General features: G+C 36.2%; 1 protein-coding gene across 1 annotated transcript in view; it reads left to right on the top strand.

Annotated features, from left to right (window-relative positions):
* Positions 1-20,695, top strand: part of ATRNL1 (attractin like 1) — a 428,986-nt gene that overhangs the window by 24,640 nt on the left and 383,651 nt on the right. Inside the window, exons 4-7 of the mRNA XM_014310189.2 lie at positions 13,965-14,048; positions 15,998-16,111; positions 16,578-16,706; positions 19,781-19,989. Coding sequence (XP_014165664.1) covers positions 13,965-14,048; positions 15,998-16,111; positions 16,578-16,706; positions 19,781-19,989 — 536 coding nt within the window. The remainder of the gene's footprint in view (positions 1-13,964; positions 14,049-15,997; positions 16,112-16,577; positions 16,707-19,780; positions 19,990-20,695) is intronic.

A 20,695-nucleotide genomic window follows, 5' to 3' on the forward strand; every position in this document is an offset into this window, starting at 1 on the left:
CATTCCTCACCAACTGACTCAATTCATGTGTAAGTTTTATTTTTAAATCAATGAGTGGAATACAACTCTATTCAACCTTATTCATAAGAGACATAGCTGTGCCTTCTGGTCTGGTCTATCGCCAGGGACTGCTTAAAACTGTTAAATTCTTTTTGTGCAGACACTTATGCAAGGTAACCTTAGACCTGACAATATGTAGCCATCTTATTTTCTGATAGAATAGCAGGTGGCTACTCAGAGCTTCCATATGACTTATTCATATGTCCCAGTATTTGCTTGTGTCAAGATATTAGAAAGGTTCTTTCCTGTTTGAAGCAGGTGGATGTCACTGACCTCATTTGGGATGTTGCCTTATCTAGTATATGCAGCAAATGTATCAGTCTTTTATGCAGTGTGATGCTTAGGAAATCCAGAAACAGATGAATAGCACAGATCTGAATGGCTGTGCAAAATACAAAAAAAAAAAAGGTAAGATTTTAGTCTATAAAAATTAATTGGAAAGCTTACCAAAAGGCATGTTTCCTCCCCTCCCCAGGCCTATATGGTCTGCTTGGTAGCTTAAATTCACTACTGGAGATTGATGCTTTGTCTTTTAAATATCTTTGTTTGCAATTTAGCTACCCACTCAAGGGACAAGTCATTCAGCTTAATTTTCTCCAGTTTCCCCGGTTGTTACCTAAAGGATCCTTCTTCACTCTCCTGGCATGTGCAAAGTTAGTTTTGTGTTTACACCAGTCTTCTCTAATGAGAAGACTATGTGGAACTGCAGCTTAAAAGTGTTGAGAGCCTTCCAACAGGTTTCTGAAGTTGGGCTTTGCCCTGTCTTGCCTGTAATACCCAGTCCTGTATCCCTGTTATATACAACAGTCAACTATTGCAGATTTACACCAAAGCAACCTAGACAAGGACTGTGTCCATTTTTATGCTTAGTGAAATTTTTAGATCCCTTCTACTTTTAGTGATAGTACAGGGTATGTATTGCAATTCAAGAAATATGAGTAAATACTTCCTTAAAGCTCAGTTTTCAACTGAAAGCTTTTTAAAGCAGCCCTGTCAGTTTAAATTCCCTAAAAGTATCATATGTAAAATGATATACATGTGCTCTATAATCCTATCTTTAGTAAATGGATTTGCAGCCTAAGAACTTCTATGAATTGGAACACTCAGATCCTTAGGCTTATTCAAGAAAAAGCATTTTAAAATGTAAAGGGATTAAAATTGTATTCCTGGTGATTTTGTAAGCAAAGATTTAGCTTATTTTCTAACTAAATGCAAAAGCTAATATTAGTTTGGTAATTCCCAGTCTCAGGCTGAAGAAGCCATCTCAGTCTTGTATATCCAGATAACTTTAAGAGTTGGTGTTTCAAAAGTAGCTGTTTTCTTAAGATAGATATTTGAGGGTGGGAAGGTGAGACAAAAATCACCCTGAACTAGAGTGTCTCTGTTGGTCAGGAGGTGGGTCCTGGTGATTGTCACTCCAGATGTGACTCCAGGCTCCTCAGGCTGGTGAGTACTCATGGATGGGAGGGTGCAGCCTGTGCTGTGCTGGCCACTCACAGCTGGCCAGGTCAGTGTGTTCACATTGCAGCTCGTGCCTGGCTTCCATTCTGGACAGACAACTCAAGGGAGAAGGGGCTCTGCTTCATTTTTGGTTAGCTGGGAGGTAGAGATGGTGCAAAATAACCTCTGTACAAGATTGTGCCTTGTTCTGCCTCTGTGGCTTTTGGTGGTTCATACAGCCTGATCTGTATCTGGCACCTGTTTTGGGAGGGAGTACATATGGTAAAGTATAAATGCAGGTGTGGATTTTATGAACAGCTGACAAAAATGAGCCAATTCACAGATCTAAGTAAAACTCTTTCCACAAGCATGTTCTTTATGTATTTTATTAGGCTTAATTTATATAATCATTGATACTAAGGTACCACATGTTTTGATAAACATGTTTTTCCCTTTCAATTCTTCCCCTAAATGATATATCAAAATAACTATTTATATAAATCCTAAATCTTAAACCTTTTTCTCTTAAAGCAGCAACTGAAGCTTCCCAATTGTCTAGTTTGAGATGGTGTAAATGATGTAATTATCTTCCTTTTGGAATTTCTATTTTTTTTCCAATTTGAGAGCATATATCTCAAATTAACACACATAGAAGTGTGTTTTAGTTTTTTTTCAATTTTAAATAAAAGCTTATTTTGGGGATGATTCAACAAGCCCTTTGGCTCTTTTTAGGCTGATGATAACTCTCAGCTTCCTTGGTGAATAGCAAGCCCTGCCAGAATTAGTTTGAATTTTTCTTTAACTGTACTAGGTTCCAGTTTAATCACCTACTAAGAGTCCTGGGCACAACACTGTCCTCAGAGAGCTGAGGTCAGGAGTGATTGAAGTTCAGATTAATGATTTAGCAGCACCTTCTGGTGACTAATCAAAGGCCAAAAAGAAAAGTTTGTTTTGACTGTGGGATGAACGTTTAGAAATGTACCTAGAAGTATGTCCTGAAAACAGCTTTGATTTATTTTGCAGCTGAATATACCTGAATATTAGCCTTTCTTCTCTTGAAGCTTCCTCCCCTCCTCCCTCAGTTCTTAATCTCCTTTTAAGCATTGCTGAACAGATGCTTATGCAGATAAGATCTAACAAAAGAGTAGCAACAACCAGAAACTCTTTTAGAAACTGAGGTTCAGCTGTGATCTTTGGTAATGCAGATTTTTCCTGAAACAGGGAATGTTCTTTTGTCCATAACTTCACTTGCTCTTGTTTTGATTTCTGCCGTCTTTGATTCTAGCAAGACCTTGGTGTAAAAATAGCCACATGTTGAAAGAAGGCTATTTATTTATTGCAACAGCGTTGAAAGGCTTTAGGGTCAACGGAAAGTTTAAGGAAATTTGTTTTCTTTTTTGTTGCTGGTATTAAACTGTTAAGGTTGCAGGTATTAATCTTTGAAAACATTGTCTTTACAAGAGAAATTATTTTTGTATTGATAAGCATAAAATCAGTTTCGATCATCTAACATTGATATGAAGGAAACTTTAGAGCTGTATGTTATCTTAGATCATAGCACAAATGCTAAATTCTAGTCCACAAATGCCATATTCAAAGTCCACAAATTGAAAACTGAATAAAAGTAATATTAAGACTTTTGTTATTGTGAGAGGTTTCTTTTGATCTGGATTCTAAACCAGTTTTGAAATTCTGGATGAATAGTGCTTTCAGACCATGTCAATAAGAGTCTTTCAAGGAATATATGCTGAGTTTTGTCCAATAAATATTAAGAATTGCAGTTTGTGTGATTTTCTAGGATTTAGAAGGAAAATTAGTTTTGTTAGTTTTCATATCTACTCACCTATTTTTACCTGTAGTAAAACTTTGTGAAAAGGAAAACCAAGCATCCAAAACATTTAAAAATAAATTATTTTTGTTCACAATTAAAAACAAACAAGTGAAAATGTTTATATTTGAATTATTGATGATATAGAAGGTTCTGCTTTTGTCAGTGCATACCTTTTATTTGGAATAGTGGACTGGAAAGGTACTCATGGAACTGTTCAGTAGATAATGTAGGCAAGGAAAGTAAATTTTATTTTTAAACAGGATTAATTTTAATTGGCATCCTTGCAATAATAATCTTCCTTCAGCTGAGTAATATCCTTTCAGATGTCTGTCTCTTCTATATGGGAACCAGTGCAATTTTTTCTGAATTTTCCAATTTTGTTTAAGCCACTCAAATAAAGCAATAATTATATTTGTTGTATCTTTCAAAAGTCTTTTTGTAAGAATCCCACCATTGCCAGGAAATTAATTCTACGTTGACTGATGGATGGCTTGTTGAGAGAGATGACTAAAGCAAAAAAAACCCCACCCATACAAGCAGAAACATTCCCAAAGCCCTCTACCAATATATAAAATGATTGATTCTGGGAAACTTGGAGCTGTCACAGTTAAAAATGAAAATATCATAGTCTCTCTTTCTTATACCTCTTCATCCACTTCTAGAGGGAGTGTTGGAAGTTGCTAACAGTGTTGTGACATACCCATAAATTATAAAGTCAAGCATAAAATATGAGTGAAATGACACCTGCCACATGAGTAAAATGTATTCTGAAATGATGCTATTTTATGACTAGTAAGAATCTTTCATATCCCCAAACAAAAATGCTTTGTAATACTCCAGAGACATGAATGCCATTATTCCATTTCTTCACAGCAAACAGAGGGATGTGCTTTATAGTGTAATGTCCTGATAATTGCTACAGCCAGAGAAGTTGGAAGTAAGTGATTATCTATATAATTATCTGAAAGAAAGTGCTTGAAATCTACCCAGTAACCAGCCCTTTGAATTTATTAATCAATTAAGTTTTAAAAAGAACTATTATATCTTCTTATCTCAACATTTGTACTGCGGTTGTGTTCAGGGACTGGGAACCTCTTAGGAGGCTTTATGTGTGCTGATGGGAAAGGGAAGAGAGGAAGGAGTTGCTGGTTTGATTTTGATATATATATATATATATTTCCATATGGATTTTAAAAAGTCTTGAGAAGTCTTAGATGCTAAGAGAAAATGATACTTTTTTGCCTTTGGAAATTGTCTGTGTGTCAAATTTTACTGCATTTTTATGTTTTCAAAACTAGTATAGCTTCTGGGAGCTGGTGCTTGCAGCCTTCTGATATGAGATAGTTTCCTGCCGTGAGAATTCTGTCCTTAACAGACATGAAATCTCATGGTTAGATATTAATCATTCTAAATGATTGAATGGTAGAAATAGGTGCCTCTTGGTGAGCATATAAACTTGATTTAAATAGTCAAGGAGAAATTTAGGAGTTGGTGACACACTGGATTTAGAGCATTTGCCTGTTACCTCAGGAAGCTTAAGTTAAAACCCTGAACTAGGTCACAAGTGAAAATGAGATTTATGGTGATGTACAGTGAAAAATTGGCACAGTGCATTACCTTGTTGCCAAGTCCCTCAGCCTGCCTTGCCCATATGCTTTTTGCTCCACATTTTAAAGTACTGTAACATGTTTGATTAATTACAGAAGTCTTATAAAATACATATATATGGCTCAGTATATAAATATATACATACATCTGTTTAAAGTTTATACACAAATGGATAAAAATTCATAAATAACTTTATCCTTCACTCATATTAATCCTGTGGTTAGATCAAAACCTGTAGCAAATCTTACTTTAATGTAGACACTACTGAGATTGAATTCTATTTAAAGGCATGGGAAGTAGGTGGAACAAGAGACCCCCTTGGCTTACTGTGAGCTCCTGAGTCTGCTGAAATGTGAACTGTACCAGAGACGGAAAAGCAGAGAAATACCTGGTGAGGACTACAAGGGCATTCCCAGGCTGTGTAGAGATGCAGTCAGGAAAGCAGAAGCTCAGCTTAAATTGGAATTGACCAGAGGCATTGAAAACTACGAGAAAAATGTTTTTCAGGTATGGAAACAGGCAGAAACAAAGCACAACATTGCCTGTTGTTAAACAGCAGAGGTGAATTAGTCACCAAAGACGTGAAAAGACAGAGATTCTCAGCACTTGGTTCACATCTCTCTTTGCTGGCACTGTTGAGCCCCAGGCCCTGGGAGAAAAAATCCAGGTTGATGCAAACACAGACCCACTGTCAGTGAAGGAGATGGTGTGGGAACTATTACAGGAATTTGACCCCTATAAATCAATCCACCAAAATCCACCTGAGGCTGAGCAGAAAGCTGGTTCATTTTGTGAGGCTGCTCTGTCATCTCTGAGAAGTTGTGGAGATCGGGGGATGTTCCAGAAGACTGGAAGAAAGCTCATGACAACTCCATCTACAAAGAGGGCTGAAAGGAGGGTCCAGGAAATTATAGACCCATCAGTCTTACTTTTGTTTTTGGGAAACTTGGAATGGAATGAATTGTCCTGGGGCTATTACAAGTCAGATGAAGAACATGAGTGGGAAAAGTCAGCAGAGATTCACCAAGGTCAGAATGTGCTTGACACACCTGAATGCTTTCTATGACAGAGTAACCTGCTGGGCTGAGACATTGTCTACCTCAATTTCTCCAGGGCTGTGGGTTCCCACACCCTCCTGGTACAGAAGTGGATTTGTTGGGGTCTAGACAAGGGATCTGTGCAGTGGGTGAGGAGCTTTCTGCCTGGTCATGTGTAAAGAGCTCCTGTCACAAGTGTGATCTCCCTGGGATTAATATTGGGCCCAACAAGTGGTGACCTGGAAGATGGGATGAAGTGTACCCTGACAGAGTTTAGGGATGTTAACAGAATAATGCCAGAATACACTTAACCACTTTTGGAAATGGAGGCTGCCTTGTGGAAAATAAAGCCTGGAAAATAAAAGTGTCTGGCTGTTAAAGAAACCTAAAGTATAGCTTGTTTTTGTTTGTTTTCAGCAAGAGGAATAACATAAGGATAATGTGTTACTCCAAGTGATCTTAAAGTAATGTAAGGGTGATCTTAAAGTAACACAATTTATGAAGGTACGGAACTTTTCTAAATGAAATAATAACATTGTTAATGTGGTAGGCGAAGGTAAGTAATAGGACCACTTCAGTCTGATGGAATGTGTTTTTTACTTTTTTTTAAATTAATTTCTTCATTATCTTGGCAACATTTGGCCATGAAAATAACTCTTGGCTGAAGTGAACATTGTAAAATGTTAGAGCAATGGGGTGTCTCCTTGCTTCCTGGCAGATTCTTTTTGAATTCCTGCTTGCTTCTAATAGCAACTATCTGCATACAGGACAAACCTTTGGGATTACTGTTAATATTCTTGTGAATCAAGACTAAATTGTCAGAACTTTGAATATTTCAAACCTTGCTCTTTTTTTGAGAAAATTAGTAAGTATGACAGGAAATAGAGTGCAAGAAGTTCAGCCAGTGGATTGGGTAGGTGGTCTGTCTCTTACTCAAAACAGGAATTGTTTTTATACAGCTTTTTGACCTCTGGGATTTTATATGTGGAGTAGCATTTACAGCCATACTTAGATGAGATAGTGATATGGGGTATTATATAATGTTTTGTTTTTGTATCAAATGCCAACTTGATTTTCTATCAATTTTTAATTTAAGCATGGTGCCAGGCCTATTAATAGGCAGAATTTTGGATGCCACCTATGAACTAACCTGAGCATTTCTAATAGAATATGTGTACTTGTCTCATATGATTTTGTCCAACCATGATATTAAAATAGGAAATATGAAATGTCTGTAGTATTCCAGATAAGAGAAGTGAAGCTACATTTCTTTCACTTCATTTCTTTTCACTAAGTTTTTTCCAGGTCAGTGGAGGATATTGTGCTATTTGCAGTATCTTTTAAAAGGCACTGATCTCTAAGTTGAGATGGAGAACCAGTGCCACCTGGAAAATATTGGCAAGATTTGAACTGTTAATTGGTGTAGTGGTTCTGTAGAAAACATGGAGCTTGTTGTTGAACTCTGTAGATTGACTCAGCTCCACTCAATTTTATAGAAAGTTTTCATAAATATTATGTATAAATCCATCCATGTGTAAAACTAAGTGGCATAAAAACTTTTTATTGTTAACTTGTGAATGTGTGGGCGTAGGTGACACAGTTCTTAGTAGTGGTGTATTTCTTTGCTTACATTCAGGCAATCAACATTTGGATTGTTTTTTTTAGATAGTTATGGCTTATACTCACATATTTTAAGAAATATATATGCATGTAATCTGAAGAAAAATCTGAAGACAAAAGTCAGGATGGCTTTTTTCAAGGTCCATTCTATGCAACTGTACTTTCATAGAATTATTTTCTCCCTTTTTGTATCAAGCTTTTGAATGAAAATACTCCAATCATTTGTTCAGTGGGAGACATTACTGTGCCTGTTATTCACCTTATCTCTTGGACTATTCATCTATAATTCTGTGAATCATTTTTGTCCAAAAAACTTGAAATGGATCATTCTGACATGTGCCATTACTGGAAACTAAAGGAGAAAATTTCTTTACATGAAGGAAAAGTAGAAGGCTCTTTATTCATCACTACTTTTCTTTGGACTTAATATTTAGAAATGTCAGGTGGAAGAAAACTTTGCTTTAGTGCCTCTTTCACAGTGCTGGTATCTGGCAACTGCTTAGTTTCAGCCGACACAAAAAATGATGCCATGTTGTAATTGCTTGAATGACTTGCATTATAGTATACAAAATTAATGCAACTGTCATGGTGGGGACCATGGGTGCAGAGGAGTTTTAATTTTTGCTAGTACTGCTTTTATGCTAGTGGTATGCTATGCTTTGTAAGGTGAATGAATAATGAATATGAATATTCAGAAGCTGTTGATGTGGTTGAGTAATAGATAAAAGGGCTGTTATGAAAGATGCAGGAGTTTTTATGAAGACCTTTATCACAAATATGCACAAATAGAATTTTTTCTTTTCTTGTGGAGCTCATTGCTGTTTGAGTAGGGTTCCTCACTATGCAGTGTGACCAGTAGTTACTGTCTTTTAAGTAAACACTTATATCAGAGAAAGAAAACTAGATTTTCCTACTGAGCAAGTGATTATAAATAAAATTTTCCATGCAGCAATTTCCAGCTGATGTGAGCTGCATTGATCCCATATAATGCAGTCTGATAGGGGCAGAATTGGATTTGAATTTCTACACTTGAGCGGGTGTGATGAACCTCAGTAAGGGGAACTGGAGTAATATCATTTAGTTGCTCCTGTGGAGGAAGTTGGCAATCTTGGGCAATTACTGGTTGTACACAAATCAGCATAAAAGCAGTTCTTCTGCTACTTGCATTCAGGAGAACTGGCCACATTATGTATATTAAATAGTTCTCTGGTTGCTTTGCTGGTCAGACTACAGCTGGAGAAGTAGGTACCATTTTGAGGTGCAGATGACATGGAAAAATTCTAGAAGGAAGTCTAGAAAATTATTCATGAGGGTTGCTGGATTAAATTGCTTTAGTTGTCTTTTCAGAAGAAGGAAGAATTTTAGCTGATTTCCACGTCTACATTCAGGAAATATGTGTAAGTAAGAAAAAAAGGTGAAATAGACATTTAGAAATACTTTCTAATAATAAGCCATTACTAAAATAGATTGCCTAGGACGGTTCTAGACTTCTGTCATTGGAATTATTAAAATCAGATTAGAGAAATAACTGAAAAAAGATTTCAGTATAATCTGAATTATAATAATATAATTAGGATAGGTGTTAGGGCATGTTGTAAATGAAATAGCAATTTATGGAGTTTTTGGTAAAAAAAAGTCAAGTACCACTTTATGAGGAGGTAGAAGAAAATTCCTGAGTAGTTAATGCAGTATTTTCACATTTTATTTTAAAATAGAATAAATATTACATTTAATATTATAATACTATTTTTATCTTCTGCATCTGGTTTGTTTACCAGGTCTTTATAAAACTATGCCCACATTTCAAATCACTTTGTGGATACCCTCAGAGTCACATATTCAGATATCCTATTCTAAACAAGTTGTCCTGGTCTGTGTTCTGTGAGTTTATATAATGTTGTGCAGCCTAAGCAAGGGAACAGATTTCATTTATGTAATTGAAAATGCATTGCATAAGTAAGATGCCATATAAGTTTGGACTTTAAAAGCAACATCTACTCCTATGCAGAATCCTTTGTTGTTTTGGGGCTATTGCAAAAATGCACTGTAGAACAACAACCTTCTTCAGAAACAGAACACATGCCAGAATTAACCTTAAATTAATGTGTTGCACCAATTAGAGTTTATATTCCAGCTAATTTATTTATTTATTTATTTTTTAAACATAAGTGTTAAGCTCCTTGAAATACAGGATATCTCCTCATGGGGAAAAATTGTTTATGTGTTCTAATCTTGATTTTACTTTTCTGGGATTTTTGGATTGTTTTGGAACATGGTTTAGTTTAAAATAATGTAGAAATATGGACTAAGGATGAACTGAATCACTAGGGTTTTCACTTTTGCAACAGAAACTACTACTTTGTCAATGCATAAACTGAAACCTCTTTAAGAACAGGCCTGTGATTACTTAGCATGTGAGAAGTTGTCATGAGTGTCCTTTGTGTTTCTAAATATAACTTCTATTACTGCAAAGCAGTATGTAACAAGTAGAGGAGTGTGATTGGCATATGCAAATATTTCCTTAATGTATTGAATATTTATTCCTCTTCATTAGTCATTGAAGAAAAATTAGAGCTACAGTATGTTCAGTATATCCTTTTTTCATATGTGAAAAAAAAACCCCAGCAGCAAGTTATACAATGAATGTAAAAATGCAGAAACATCAAATGCAAATTCTTTGAATTTTTGTTAGGTGCTAGTCAATGCTTTATGCCTGGAAAAGAAAAATCTGCCTTTGTGGGTTTTTCAGAACATACTGTTTTTCAGATATTCCTTTGAAAAAATACTGGAAAACCTTCTTAGTCTGTCATTCAATATTGTGGTATGAGAAATGGCCTCTTGATCACTTCTGTATTTCTTTCTCACAGATTCAGGCTTGTACTGTCAGGTGGTTGGAATTTTTTTCCTCTTCTTTATTAATATATTCAGCTGATCTCAGTTCTGTGCAGTCTCTTTGCCTGCTGTAAATGTTAGACACAAGATCTCAACTAGAAGGGTTGCCAGTACTTCTATTTATGAAGTACTTGATCTTTTAACTTTGAAGCACGGTTATTGATTTTTATTTCTTTTTAATAAAACATATTTTCATAAAAGATGAAAAGGAGATGGAGCAAAATTTTTCAGCAATGGAGAGAATGGCTCTTGACTGACACACCAGTACTGATATTGAGATGGATCTGTGAAGCAAAATATGCTCTACATTGTATATTCAGATACATCTGAAGTCGGAATTGCAAAATAATCCAACATTTCTTAAAATTATCAGTAGAAGTGTGAGACTAAGAAACATAGAAATAAATGAATTTTTAATAACTATTTAATAGTGAAAATTTGTAATATTATGAATGTAGCTTATGCTTTGTTTCTCCTAAAGCACCAACATTATAAATCTGAGCTCTGTCCATCTACCAGCGGTTTTGTGGATCTTCATGTTCGCTGGTGACAGAAAATAGCCAATAACGTTTCTGGTTTAAATTAGTGCCCCTCTCTAAAAGATTTGGTGGTATTATTTTTTGCAGGAGGATGCAGGAGATGACAAGACTGCGTTTTTCACAGCTCTATAAATATTACAGCAGGAAGGGCCATTTTAATAACCTGCTCTGACGTCTTATGTATTGCAGGCGTAGATTTCATCTGACTGCTCCTTCACTTTGGACCAATAATTTCTGACTGAACTAGAATGTACTTTTTTCCTTGAAATACATCAGTCTTGGTTTAAAGTCTCTGCAGTGGCAAATATTGCCACTGTACATTCTATATTTGCTATTATTTTATAGCAGTGGTAATATTCCAGGTGAATGTAGACATCCCTTTGGTTGCCCTGTGTTAGCTTTAGCCCTTGCTTTTCTGGTGTGTCTGTCTGCTAGGTGAAACCCTGGGGTGTCACATATTTCATGGAATCTATTGCTGACTGATTACCTTGGTGAGTGACTGATCTGTCACTGGTGCTTCTGAATGCTTTTAAATGTGCAGCATCCTGATGTCTTTCTGTTGTTTGGTAGATCTGTTTTACAGTATACTGAGATGGGAAATGTTCTCTTGGCATGCACCCTCTAATTCTTTATAGGCTTTGATTATAACCCTGCCAACTAGGAAAAAATATTGTTGAGAATATTATGAAAGCTGATGTGCAATTCCAAATGACAATACACAGCATTAGCTGCTCCCCTGTGTGTTCTGTTTAGGAGGTTGGAGAGTGGGTGGGATTAACCTGTGGTGCTTGGGCAGGCCACACAAATTGTTCTGGCTTCCTCTCATCACTGAGGCTTTCTCAGTGGTGAGCAAGGAGTGGGGTGCAGTGCAGGCACCTCTGTGACTCATGAGTGCATAGTCAGGGTGACTCATCTGGATTGTGGTTATTTGACAGAATCACTGGTAGCCACAGAGGAAAACTCCTGATAAATACCTGGCTTCATATAAAAGAGAATATTGCCATTGATTGGGCAAGGGGTTACCTGAAAGTGGTACTGCTTATCTTTGTGAGTTATAGGATTTAGTATTTGATAACACTTGGAAAGAAAAATAATACAGAAAAATTCTTGGTATGACTCAAGAAACTTAGAGTAATTTCCATCTGTCTTGCTATGTATTTATTTTAAATAGAACAAGCCCTTATCTTACAATTTTCTACAGACATTATTGCAAAGTAATGCTGTGCTCTTACTTATTTACTTTTTTTCCAACAAAGTGAAATGTCTGTTTCAAAGGCTGTCTACTCTCCCAAAAGAACCTGCTTATCAAAAAATTACCATTCTAGGAGACAAGGGAAATTGTTTGTACTTTACTAGTACCAAAGGGCTGATCTAATAAAAACAGCTCTTGTAAGTCACCTCCATTGCACTGTACAACTACAAAGAAGGCAATGGTCATGACTGCAAATGAGTACTCCTAATATTTCATACTTCTGCCAGTAAAATCTATGTTCTGTGGATAGCTAAATAAGACTTTACTTCTATATATAAATCATATGAAAGCACTGAAATTATTTTTGATTGGAATATTATGTATTATTGCCTTTTATTAAACAAAAGAGCACACAAAACAGATGAAAGCTTTTCTTGTTTAGTGATACTTATTCTTAATGATTTTCTTTCTACAATATAGTGGAAGAAATGAATGTTTCTGAGGATGTTTTTGTATTTGTTGCTATTTGTTATTAAAGAGTGAGCTGATCTGTTTCCCCAGTGGAGTAAGGCCACTGGAGACATGTATTAAGTCCTGAACATAATCATAAAGGATGCAGAAAGTAGAATGGATTAGTGAAGATATAATGTGCTGAAGATACCAGGCTCTTTTAGAAAGCTTTTATGTTAATAGATTATTGAATTTCATCTGCTGTTTTATCACTGCATAGATTAATACAAAGTAATAAATATGAATGAATGAAAAAGATTCTCTTTCTACATAAAAGGAATTTCTATATGTGATGAATATTGAGCTATTAACACTCAAAAAAAGTTACAGCAGATATTTCTGTTTCAAATGTCAGAATAGTAGTTGTTGAAAGAGCAAATAAAATCTTAAATGGGAATAGAGAATAAAATGGAAATAATATTGCTACTGTAATAATATGCTACTGTACAGATTCATGGTTCACTTGCATCTTGGATACAATATGCTGATCTCTGTTGCATCTCAGCAGGCTCTAGGAGAATACAAAAGATTTATTAAAGGCAGTGAGCAAGGAATTCTCAGGTTGGAAAAGGGGCAGAGGAGGGAAAGAAGGGAAATAAAACACAGATCATTACATTTTGAGTGGTATAAAGCATGAACCCAGAGGCACAGCTGTGGACTGAACGTGTCCCTGAGCTGCAAGTCATTGAAGGTGGTGTGATGCTGTGTGGAGAATCTGCAGGGATTCATCCTTCTGGATAATCACTGGGGAGCACTGTGCAGAGACAGGGTACTGAGTAGGAATAACAGAGCAGCAGGCTGCCAGATGTGCTTACTCAAATTTATATCTTAATTTGTCTTGATCTAGGAGAGTTTTCCTATGGCTGGTGCTGTCTAATTTCAGAAGTAAGTCGTAAGGCAATGGCAAAACAAATAAGCAAAGCAAACCAAAATGCTCTTAAACTCCCCTTACATTGGCTTGGATCCAAATTGTGTAAAGGATAATTTAAATTATTTGCTACTGAACTAGAAAGAATACAAGTGAATGCCTGGGGGAAGAAAGCAAATCAATGATATTAGAAGAATCAGAATTCAAGTTTTTGTGAGCACAAATAGTGTGATGAGAAATATGAAGAGAGACTTGACTGTTTTCCCCACCCCAATTTTCTTTTCATCAAGAAAGAATCTATTGGCATGTCGATGATTCATGTTCTCTTGTCTCTGGTTTATTACAGCCCTGTTTTTTCCTCTTGTAGGTTAACAGAACCTTCTGGATATTTAACAGATGGACCTATAAATTACAAATATAAAACTAAATGCACATGGTTAATTGAAGGATAGTAAGTATCTATTTTCATAGCCTAAATTTTCTAAACAGTTTGGTACTGTGTGTTCTAGAGATCAAAAGAGCTCCTGACATAAAGATTGCATGAGGATATAATATGCACAGTTTGGTGTTTTGTTAGTTTGCTTTGGTTTTGGTTAATTTATATAGAATTTAAAAAAGAAGGTATTAGGATTTTCAGGATTGCTTAGAGTTGGCCAAATTCCATTCCCATTCAAATTGCTGGCAAAAATTAGGCTGACATTGATATATGGCTGGTGCTGCAGGCCCTCAAAACCCCGTGATAAATTTGTTGCATGTTTGAGTACCTTTACATAAGTTCCAAAAGTAGTTACAGAATCCCTTTATTTACCTTATTACCTGACTTATGTTATTTAACTCATATCAGTGATAAATCAGCAATGGCCTCAAGTACAGAATGCTTATTCTCAAAAGTTAGTGCTTCTATAAAGTATTTTATTTTGCATTCTTTGGTTCCTCATGTACTTAGTTTTGAAATGGTTTTATGCCTATACTTTAGGTTCCTCACGCCTGTTGCTAATTTTCCAGTTTATGCAGCACAGAAACACACAACCATGCCTGAAGAAATAATGAGACACATAAGTTAGTATGGCTAAGTGTTAATGGCACAAACTGGTTACATTTCAGGAGGATTTCACCCCTCCAGGATATGGGTTAGGATTTTGCTGACTCTAGTTCACAATTTTAGAATAAAATTAACTGCTTCTGTATTTCTGTGTTGCCAATCTCAATTACCTTGGATATCTGCTCCACTGCTGCGGTTCAGAAATGATGTGTCTGCTCTGACTTTGGTCTGCTTATATGTAGATGGTAATTTAAAAGCAGCAGTGAAGTTATGATTGTTTGCAGAATCATTTAAATTTCATTATCTAGAAGACCAAACTATAGCTGAAGATGTGTCTGACCTAGCTAGGCTTCTCTTTTTGCTCAGGAATATTTGCACTGCACTAAAGTGGAAACACACCTCAGCCCCACAGGCAAACTCTGCTTTGAAGCTGTTCCTCACTCCATTCCTCCTGCTCTCAGGAGATGGCAGAGTGAGGAGCTGGAGAAATCAATGTGCTGCACAGTCTGGGGAGGAGTAAGGCAACCAAATGTCTAAATGTCAGCACACAAGGAATTCACATATGTGTATAATATTGTGTCTTAAAAAATGAACAAAGAGCTTTCTCCAAAGGATCTGTCACAAAACTCCACGTTTTCCAAACTGACAAATTGTACTCAAGCCTGTCAGTAGCAAGGAGAACTACAAGAAAATAATCGTTGTGTTTCATGAAATACATATATACACACAAACACACACACACACACACATATATATATATGTACATGAATGTATGTATGTCTGGTAATTCTGTGATATGTAAAAATTCCCCTTCCAAAAAGTTTACAGATCCATTTGGATCTCAGCCAAAATCTAGCGATATTTCCCACATGTTGGCAGAGGGTAGGAGGCAGGCACTTGCACTAATATTGGTTGCAATTTTAGATTTGTGTTTTAAGATTTTTCTTTTCAATAATTAGTGTAATACTGGGAAGAGGATGTGTAGGTGATTTTATCTTGAAGGATTCTTTAAAGTTCATAGTCCTGACATTGTAAAGTAAATTTAGTGTATTAAAATGAGATATTTTAATTGCTCTGAATTTGTGGTTCTGAACACTGATAAAATCTGGTGAAGTTACACTTCTCATTAACTTTGGGGATTATTAGCTGTGGACTTAATATGTTATTTTTAAATTTTCTAAGATAAAGGGAAATATTTGCTTGCCCTGGCTTTTGTTATTTAGCACTTTGAAATATTTAATTACTACTCAAAATGTTTTAACAGAGTTATGTTGACATGATCAATTCTACTGTGAGCTCTTGATCTTATGATCTCAGTAATTCTGTAAATGTGTTACATCCATGTTCTTTTTTTTCAGCCCAAATGCGATACTAAGATTAAGATTTAATCACTTTGCCACAGAATGTAGCTGGGACCATATGTATGTATATGATGGAGATTCTATATATGCACCTTTAATAGCTGTATTTAGGTGAGTGTATTTACTAACATTACTGTCCATGTAGTCATGTATGGACATTTTCAGTTATTGGGGGGAAAAATTAGCATTAGGAGCTTTATTATGTTAACTAAATTGCTTTCTTATCTTAATATTATGGGAACATGTATGTAAAGTTGTATTAGAATGCATTCCAAAATGTTACAGTTTTGGTTAGATAATCATAGCAGAAATCCATTATTTGGATTCTTACTGCTGGCATTGAATGGAGTGTTAATGCTTACACACAGACACTTTCCTGGAAACACCTGACTTACCTTGCAGATACATGGACAAGTTTTATATACCTTGTATACCTTTTATTAAAAAAAGCTTTAAAATTTTATTTATGTCATCTTGTTTATATAGTTAAGCAGCAGAATACCAAACTCCCTTTTTCCTTTTTTTTTTCCCCTAAATATACCAAAGATTGCTTAAAAATATTTTTCTCCTTTTCCAGTGGTCTTATCGTCCCTGAAGTGCGTGGAAACGAAACTGTTCCTGAGGTGGTTACTACATCTGGCTATGCATTGCTACACTTCTTTAGTGATGCTGCTTATAACCTAACAGGATTTAACATTTTTTATTCGTAAGTATTTTTGTACTAAGTAATTGTTCGGTTTTTTTTTTCAATAGCATAAGTCATACTCAGTGCTTAGTGTCTAAAACCAGGGGGCTGGGCTTGTAATAAATTATTAAGGTATGAGTTAAGGGAAAAAACCTCCTAGAGACAGAGTATGGTTTTTTTGAGTGAAGTCACATGGCCATTCCCAGAGTAGTTTTTCCTATGCCATATGGAACTAGAATGTATCCCCTCCAGTGTTTATCCAACACATATAGTTGTCATATGGACTAGAAGGGAGATTATATCTGCTGTCATATAAATTCCCTTCTCTTGAACTGGGATCATCTGTTGCTGGATTTCTCTTGCTGAATATACTATGGCTTTTGAAACCTTCCAAACAGTTCCACTTGGATTTTTGTGCCAGCCACAAAGATTTTATTCCATTTCTTTTCCTCTTCTTGGGTATTTCCCCTCCTATTTTCCATCTCAGTCTACACTCTGCCTTTGTAGATCTTATCTGCACTGTGTGTCTTCTAGTTTCTGTGATGGCAAAGTCTAATCTGATAGGACTATGATTGCTTTTGTCCAGTCTCCTTTTCTGTGTCAGCAGCTCCAAAGATGCATCTGGCAGACCTGAGCCTTTTCCTTTTTATATGCACCAGTTGTTTGCAACTTCTGTCTCATTTGGGATGTTCATGTGACACAATGCCAAATCTCTTTATATTGCCTGCCTTGGCTCAAGAGGGAATTGCTTGGTCCTGTTGGACCTGTTATTTCATGTGAATTTTTCCATGATTGAAGACATGTCTGTTGCTCTCCTTCAATCCCTTCAGATTCTGAAATAGCAGTTATTGGGCTATGGTGGCCAGCGCTGCATTTCTTATGTTGAAGTACATGCAATATTTTTGTCATATTCTTTATTAGTTTAAAATTCCTATTTGTGTTTCTGACCATAACTTTGCTCTTGGCACAATACTTGGCACATTGTCTGTGGGAAGATTATTGCTATAATTTGCAGTAGATTTCCCACCTTTGGCCAGATAATAAGTAGCTATCCAAAGTTTTGGAAACCTCACTATATATATTCCATTGGAAATAGCAGTTTAGAACACTGGGTATTTTTAATTTTTGTCAGTTGACATCAGTAAAATGCAATCACCTGGCAGACATTCTATTGTAATTAGTTGCATTTTTCAGTTATCCCTGAAGCTTTTATTACACTGTTTTATTTGTCTTGGGAGCAAATGGCAATTAGACTTGGCATTCTTAAGAAATGAGCGTATATGCATTCTTTCATTACTTGGTAATGTGGTGCATGCTGCATATCATTACCTATTTTTTTTTTGGTAGATTTAAAATAAATGAAAAAACTTGCCAGTTTTTAATTCTATTACATGTATAACTCACGAAATTCTATGTTCTCTGTTCTTCTGTGTCCTTTATTGCAATGGATACTTTTAAAACATTTTTAATGAACCAACAGTAACATTTTTATGATAAAGAAATACCTACAATTACTTTTTATGGCTGCATTAACTTTGCTTCTGTCACTGGTATATTGCACTCTGCTTCTGTTACCCTCTTCCTTACTTTTTGACTTCATCTTGATGGACCACTTGTATTCCTTAATTTTGGGGAAGACAGAAACACAAAATCTGTGACCAAAGTGCCATTTCTGTACAAAACAACTGTAATTACTTCAGAACAGTCTGAGTAAATTTTCTGTTCCTTGGAGTTAGGCAACTTTCTTCCAATTCTGCTGATCTAGTTTTTCTCATTTTGTTTGAATCCTTAATGAACCAGTTGGAGTGGGAAATGGTCTGCTTTCCAACTAACATCTTCTGGTGGAAAAACTTAACTGTTCACCTTCCTGCAGAACACTGCCTGTGAGGTTGGGGGAGAGGTTCCTCACAGCTGTAGCATACAGCTGTTAATGCCACCAATGGTTTTAATGCCATGTGTGTTACCAGCTAAAACCCCCAGGAGATTTTGAATGATGGTCAGATGTGGAATTTTCTGTTTTAGCAGCGTAACAGAATCAGTCCTTTGAGAAGTGAGTCTTTAGAAGACAAAAATATCTCCTCGCTGTCCTACCACAATTGCATATTTTCAAAGGCCAGCCTTTAACATTCTTTGCTAACTTTTAACAGCTCTTTCTTCATTCAGTTAGAGCTTCATTCAGTGAGTAAGACTGTGAACAGTATTCATCTCACATCTGCAGGGAGTGGTCTGTATTATTATCAGAGGATTGTAGTAACACTTTATTCTGAGTTTGCAGTGAGTCATCGAAAAGAGTTTCAAATCCTGTTTGGACTTCATCAGGCACATACTGCCTGAGTTCATGGAAACTCTTGGATTCATGTATTCCATGTCCTCCATCTTCCCTCATTTCAAGGAGTTGCCTGCATTTCTGGAACCACTTTGCTTAATTTTGCACTCCAGTTGCCTGTGATCTCAGTGTTTGGTAGAGTGTATCACAGCAATGCTAACTCCAGAGCAGTCACAGACCTCTTTCAGCCTAGGCTGTCCTGTTTTTGCATCTTGGACTGCAGAGTTAAGGTGGCTCCTTTATTAAGGATTCAAAGAATGAAGTGCTACCTGTAAGTAGTTTCAGGATATTAGTCATCTTGTATTTTTCCTTACTTGTCTTCCCTCTTTTGTTCTTCCCAGATGTTAGGCACACTGTTTTTAGTATGGACCAAAGCTACTCAGGAAAACCCTTTAACTATGTATGCTTGTGTGGAGAATTTAAGCTCAATTACTTCCAGTGTGGTTGTTTCTAGAGATAGCAAGCATTCGAAAGGACTGAGTGCTTATACTGGAATATAGGACAAAAATAGGTGGTGATCTGCCCAAGCAGGGCCTGTCCTTCTGCTTCATGTCAATATTTGTTGCAGTGGCAAGGTATTTGTGATCCTGTGTGCATCAAAGACTTTGTACATAAGATTGGATCAACACCTTTTGAGCTCATTTGCCTGTAAAATCATCATTAAACTTGTGTTTTATCAGTAAATAGAAATTTTTCATGATAAAACATACTCTATCTAACAAATACTGCTGGAGTACTGTCAGATATCTTACATATTTGTTTTTTTCAGAATTAACTCTTGCCCTAATAACTGCTCAGAACATGGCAAGTGCACAACCAGTCTGTCTGTACCGAGCCGGGTGTACTGTGAGTGTGACAAGTACTGGAAAGGAGAGGCCTGTGACATTCCCTATTGCAAAGCCAACTGTGGGAGTCCAGATCATGGCTACTGTGACCTGACAGGAGAGAAGCTCTGTGTCTGCAATGACAGCTGGCAAGGTAAGTTTGCTTAGTTTAGTGTCTAGGTAATTTGATTTTCTCCCTGCCCTCCTTTTAATGCCACATCATTGCATCATATTTTTAGTGTTTCCTGAAGTAAAGTAGCCACTGTCTGCTTTTTGGTGGGTATAATTTGTAGCAGCCTCTCAATGAAAAAGGAAGGTGAACTGCTTTGTTTTAATGGTGCAAGACTGTCTGTGGGCTAATGGATGTACTGTAAGCATGTGGTGCAGTTTTTCTCCCAGTACCATAGATCATTGTTTCTCATTACAGATAAATTATTTAGGATCCTAAATGTTTAATTCACTTGCTATAATTATGCTAGATGCTTGCGGATTTTTGTTTTTATTCTTTACCACTTCTATTACAAGTCTCAATTGGCTTAGCTTGCTATGCTTAGAAATTGCCATTCTCTTAACAGAAATATTAAAATCCCTCCAGATTACTTAGCTGATATACCCTCTTCCCATGACTTCCTGCCTCAGTTCTGTTTTATTGCTGTTTCTTTTGGCATGTCAAAGGAAATGACTTTTTAACTCCTATTAGCTGTCACACCTATTACTTCACAGTCATGATGAGATCTAACACATTTCACTTCTTAATAATTAATGAGTTGATCATTCAAAGGCAGTCTGTGCACCCACAGAAAGGAAGTGTTTTAGCATTATGGTCATTGAATGGAAGTAGTGTAGACTTATTACTGAGT

This window comes from Geospiza fortis, unplaced genomic scaffold (assembly GCF_000277835.1).
Source record: "Geospiza fortis unplaced genomic scaffold, GeoFor_1.0 scaffold1303, whole genome shotgun sequence".
NCBI lineage: Eukaryota > Metazoa > Chordata > Aves > Passeriformes > Thraupidae > Geospiza > Geospiza fortis.